At 44.5% G+C, this 6,000-nt stretch overlaps 1 protein-coding gene across 3 annotated transcripts in view; it reads right to left on the bottom strand.

Moving 5' to 3' along the window:
- Nucleotides 1-296: 296 nt before the first annotated feature.
- GLYCTK (glycerate kinase) overlaps nt 297-6,000 on the bottom strand; it is a 25,688-nt gene continuing 19,984 nt past the window's right edge. For all 3 annotated transcript variants that reach the window (XM_068253178.1, XM_068253180.1, XM_068253179.1), the window contains exons 4-5: nt 4,833-5,008; nt 297-3,279 (exon numbers count right to left, since the gene is read on the bottom strand). In XM_068253178.1, coding sequence (XP_068109279.1) covers nt 2,389-3,279; nt 4,833-5,008 — 1,067 coding nt within the window. In that variant the 3' untranslated portion in view covers nt 297-2,388. The remainder of the gene's footprint in view (nt 3,280-4,832; nt 5,009-6,000) is intronic.

Below are 6,000 nucleotides of genomic sequence, written 5' to 3'. Positions count from 1 at the left end.
ACTGCAGGCAAAGTAACCTTTTGGATTGGTTGGTGAGTCCACACACAGTCCAATTTCGATTGTATGTACAATCGATACAATATGTGGTCTTGTATAGAGACTAGGTCGCTGCTACCAATCCGCAATAAAGCATGCAAATACGCTGAGTCTAACTCTAACTAAATCCTGTAGAAAAAAGGGTTAATACACAACCTTTCTAGAGATAGAAAAATAGCAATATTAATATCAAAACTGTTATGATAACGTCTCTCTCTAAGGATATGTGAATCCTTTTGCGGAGATTTTCAGAACAGCACTTAGACTAACTATTTTTAATCATTTATTTAACGAAATAATGCAGAACTAAATATAGCAATAAAAACAAATCGATACAGTAATAATAAGGATTAAATGTGAAAATAATAGCTAATTACAGTCTGAGCAAAGTTACCGTATGTCCTTTTCGATAATCAGTCCAACCAAAGATATAAAGTCCAATTAGAAGTCCATGAGTAAAGCCAATCCTTAATGGTATGGATGGCTGCAGCAGGACTCTCACTTTGTCCAACAGGGTTCTTAAGGCTGGTTTCACAGTGGGACGTTACAGGCGCACGTTAGAGCAGCCTGTAACGCACCCCACCGCACAGCAATGAAAAATCAATGGGCTTTTCACAGTGCCCACGTTGCGTTACATTGTAACGCTGCGCCATAACACAACGTACTGCATGCAGTACTGTACACGTGGCAGAGCCGCGTTAGACTTCTTGTACATGCTCAGTAATGTTGGGGAGGAGCGGAGAGCGGCCAGGCACATGGCTAATTAATATTCGCTGCACTCAGTGACGTGCAGTGTTTACTTCATGGAGCGGCCGCTCTGTGCGGCGATTGGCCGGGCGGGACCACGTGGTGCCGCATGCGTCCAAGAGTACGCATCACGGCATCACGGACGCCAGAGTGAGCTGCACAACGCGGCTCACTCCGACGTCCACACCAGAGAGCACCAGGTGTTGCGTTAGGGGCACATTATGCGACCATAACGTCCCCTAAAACGCAACGTCCTGGTGTGAAACCAGCCTTAACCCTTTCTCTGCTAGAGGGTGTGGATGGTAACAAGAGTGGTTTTCCCACCCTTAGCAATCTGACCTCAGGCTGAAGTCTGGCCCCTTTTGTCTTAGGGACACAATTGGGTATGTTCTCCAATCAGGTCATAACTTGGTGGGTATCAGACATATCATATAAAAACCAGCATTTTACATTCTGTCATCATGTTCTGAACCAATCGATATCAAACTCACTTGGGGTGACACCTTCTACAACAACAAATAACAACAACAAATAACATTTGTAAAGCGATTTTCTCCCGTGGGACTCAAAGCGCATAAGCATGGCTCCGACCATTGTGGTACAGAGGAAGAATTTTATAAGTCTGGAAATGCCAGGCTAAGCAGGTGGCTTTTTAGTCTGGATTTGAATAACTCCAGGGATGGTACTGTCTTTACTGTGTGTGGCAGGGAGTTCCAAAGAGTAGGGGCAGCATGACCGAAGGCTCTATCTCCAGATCTTTTGAGGTGCACTCTGGGAGTGACTAAGTTTATAGAACTTGCTGATCTGAGGTTGTGAGAGGTGTGGTGCAGCTTCAGCAAGTCCTTCATGTATCCAGGGCCTTCTCTGACTAGGGAGTCGATATCTGAGGCATAGAAGGTGGCAGATCAATGCTTTGTGGACCAGATACCTCCAGCTCAGGTTTAAGGCATCTCTGATCATTTTGACATGCCTGGCATCTACGGAACATTGATTAATTTAGTAAATTGTCTTAATGACTATTCTTTCATTCCAAGGTGAATTAAAAGTCATTTCTCTACTCTGGTCAGGCTATGTGCAGGAAGGTGGTCACTTAATGATTTTACGACCGGGTCTGTTTTTCTCCTCCATGCATCTCCTTATCTTTAAAACTAGGATGGGGAGACTTTCTGGAGGAGCTTTATTGCCCCCCTGATGAAAAAAAAAAAAAACCTTCCTGTGTAGCAGAGGTCTGGTTTTGAAAGGAACACAGTTTTCTTAAAACAGGCTAATGAATTTGATGGGGTACTCCAGATCATATTTTTGCGCATTTTTGTATGATTGCACGGAAGGTGCAATCTGCCGGTGAATCCGTACGTCACAGTCCCCTTCAGTTAATAGGGTGTGCTGGACTTCTTTACAAGGCAGAGAGCACCTACTGTCTCCACCTAGACAAATTTCACAATCTGCCGGCAATCTGAGCATGCAGGTGGAGGAACATGCCACTCAGCTTACTGGTTCCCTCTGCACCACTACTTACAAGTAGAAAGAAAAATAAGATCATACAGTATGAAATTTTTCCTGATGCCAAATCCAGCTTTCTCATGCATCACTCAGTGAATTTCTTCCTTATACAGAGGGATCACTGCCTCTTTGCTTTCGGATAAGCAGCGCTTGTACATCCATCACATTGGTCCCTGTTAGTCCTGTCATCACAAGATGTTGGCCATTTTGGAAGTGACGGAAGAAGCTGTTGGAATCACTGTCAATAAGGGAGCCCTCTACATCCAGGCCACTATCCAAGGCATGTGACATCAGCAGAGGGTAGGAAGAAGCACCCGCAGCTTTAGTGGGACCATCCTGTCCATCAGTGCCCCCACTCAGGAACAACACATCACATCCTGACATGGCTGCCTGGGATCTGTGCCACTCTGCAGCCACTCGCAGAGCCAATTCCTGGTTTCGCCCTCCCTTGCCTTTCCCCTGAACCTGCACTGTGGTCTCACCACCAAAAAGGACACAGATTGCATCCACATTCCTGGTTGCCTTTACCTCTTGCAGTCGTTCCTTCAGATTGAGACTAGGGATGTTCATTGTGGAAGCCAGGTCAAGGATCTCTTGCTCTTGCTGGATCTGCTCAGGTGCTGATGTCAGGGTCGAGCAAATGACTTGAGCAAGGAGGGCAAAAAATTTTGACACAGGTTTAACATCCCCGCTAATGGCAGTGGAGAGGAGCAGTGGAAGATAACCCAACTTCCTAGATTCACATTCTGCTTCTTGCAGAGCAATAAAGTTGGAGCCGATGAGGTTATTATGGACATGTGTAAAACAGTTTTGTGCTTGTGGTTCTTTTCGGGACAGTATCACTTCTTCTGCCACTCTTGATATAGAGTCTCTCAGATTGTATTTGCTGAGTATATGAACACAGTCTTCAGCATTGTGGACACCGGGAACAGTGGGGCCGCTTGCAATGACATCAAGGTCATCTCCAATGACATCTGATAGTATTAGGCTCACAACCTGTAAGAGGAGAGAAACTTATGAGTACAAGTCCTGAGACACTGGTGAAAGTGTGAAAAAGATGTGAAAAGACTGGACCACCAAATTTTGTTTTTCCTTGTGGGTGGAGATTTATACCACCAACTAGTTTAGATTGCTTGGGTACTTAGGTGTTGAGACCTGTGTGTGTCTGAGTTTGTCGCTCTGCATTAGAGATGGTCATTGAGATGCTAAGAATTCCAAATTGATAAACATGTATGCAGCTTGAAAATGAACCAACATCAGCACATTTCCAAGCTGTAGAAAATTCACCCAAAATATGCTTCAACTTAGAATTATTAGTGTTTCTTTAACTATCCCTACGTTAAGGAAGGTGGTACCAAAGATAAAAATTACAATGGATGAACTGGCCAAAGAACTTACAAGATGTAAGAATCTAACCAATCATGTGCAGGCTTCATTGTAAGGGAAGTATTTATAATGTCAGTGAACTTCAAATAAGGCCACAATCAATAATGCAATGTACTTGCATCATTTATTTGACACCATTTTTAAGATACAGGCATGTTATCACACCTGACTTTTTTTCGTGTGCGTTTTCTGCACAAAAAAACTCAGAGAACTCATGTTAATCAGTGAGCTATTTCACACTTACAGGACTTCCGATGCAAAATCTATAATCTATTTTTTCTCACCTGGGGCCTCTTTAAGCCCCTCGTAGCTGTCTACGTTCCTCGCCATTCTTCTTTGATGCCCTGCTGGCCACTGGCAATGATGGCGAACCGCTGGTGAGGTTAGCTTTTCTGCACCTGCGCGTCCACGTCTACTGGCGCGTACTGCACCGTAGTTGTGCAGTGCCGCAGTAAATGCCAGATGATGTGCACTTGTGCAGCCCCCCCCCCCCCCGTATTGGAAGCAAAATAGTCTCTGGTAGCAAAGTATTCCCTCCCCATCCCCCCCCCCCATTGTAGGTAGCTAGGTGTGCTCTTAGTAGTAAGTAGCCCCTTCCCAGTATAGGTAACAGTCAAAAGATGTGCCTCTCCCTCCCTATGCAGAGTTGGCAGTGGAGTACAAATGAGGTTAGTCACCTTTTCTCAGCTTTCACTGACAAGATCTTCGAAACCAGCATCCTCTCTATGGTTACAGCGATGCGTCTTGCCACGTGACCCACTGGTACATACTGGCGGCAGGTCACATGATGTGATACTGCTGTAGCCATGGAGAATGGATGCATTGCTTAGGGGAAATTGGTGGTGAAAGCTAAGAGGTGGTGAGTAACCTCATTTGTGCTCCACTCCCAACTCAGCATAGAGAAGGAGGGATAGATAGAGAGGAGGGGGGCGAGTGAGCTGCCTCTCCCCAAAGATTTTTTATGGTACTTCCTTTCTCTACTTAGCCTAGTTTGCCAATTAAAAATTGTATCTTCTCTCTTCTATAAATCTGGAGGAAGAGGGAGATTGAAAGACAGATTTCAAAAAGTGGAAAAAGTTGGTAATAAACTAAATTTCCCTTACTTTTATGAATAGGCCCTATATGATGATCAACAATAGCGATCGGTCTTCTCTTCTACTGACCTGTGCAGGGTATGCGGCTCTGGCCAGACCTCCCCCTTTAAGCTGAGACAAGGCTCTGCGGATAGTGTTCAGCTCCTGGATAGTTGCCCCTCCAAGAGCCAGCTGTTTGGTAATCTTCTGTTTGTCCTGCAGTGTCAGTGGTGGAACAGGTGCAGGCAGCAGTGCAGAGCCTCCGCCTGGCCAGAGAATGAGCACAAAATCATTAGAGGCCTCAATTCTAAAGTTCAAAGACCAATTTCTAAAAGGTTCGTCGACATCACAGGTCCTCAAGTAGAACTCCAAATACAACTCCTCTTGCGCTCAAACAAGCTTAAGCTAGGTACACACAAGGAGATTTTCTAGCAGAGTTCTTGCCAGATCGATAATCTCCAACATGTCTGATTTGATTTCCAATCAATTTTCCATAGAAGTGAACGGAAAATCAATCAGAAATCAAATCGGACCTGTTGGAAATAATCGATCTGGCAAGAAATCTGCCAGAAAATATCAATGTGTACCTAGCAATTGGGGATTACACAATACTTCCTTCAGTAATATTATGGTGCAGCACTAGTCTTGGGTGTGTGCAGCAATCTTAAAGGGGAACTGAAGAGAGAGGTATATGGAGGCTGCCATGTTTATTTCCTTTTAAGCAATACCAGTTGCCTGGCAGCCCTGCTGATCCTCTGCCTCTAATACTATTAGCCATAGCCCCTGAACAAGCATGCAGCAGATCAGGTGTTTCAGACTTTAAAGTCAGATCTGACAAGACTAGCTGCATGCTTGTTTCTGGTGTTATTCAGATACTACTGCAGTGAAATAGACCAGCAGGGCTGCCAGGCAACTGGTATTGATTAAAAGGAAATAAATATGGCAGCCTCCGTATGCCTCTTACTTCAGTTCCCCTTTAAGGAAATTAAACCGCTCCATAGTGTATCACCAAACAAAAGTTTATTCATTGCTAAAAGACATCTACTTAGAAAAATAAAAACACAATGGCACTTATTTGTATAAAGAAGTAGGATTCCCTCTCTCTTGCGCATCCTTTCCTCTTTCCAATCAGATGATATGTTTCAGATCTTTTGTTTGCACATCCCAAGCTGCTGACAAATGCCCACAATACTGACACCTTCCTTAAAGCCCCGTCTACACTATCAGATGTTGCAGCAATCAGGCGGCTCGATTAGCC

Source organism: Hyperolius riggenbachi, chromosome 9 (assembly GCF_040937935.1).
Source record: "Hyperolius riggenbachi isolate aHypRig1 chromosome 9, aHypRig1.pri, whole genome shotgun sequence".
In the NCBI taxonomy this organism is placed as follows: domain Eukaryota; kingdom Metazoa; phylum Chordata; class Amphibia; order Anura; family Hyperoliidae; genus Hyperolius; species Hyperolius riggenbachi.
Note: the sequence above shows the minus strand (reverse complement) of the source record. Positions and strands in the feature narration are given on the sequence as shown.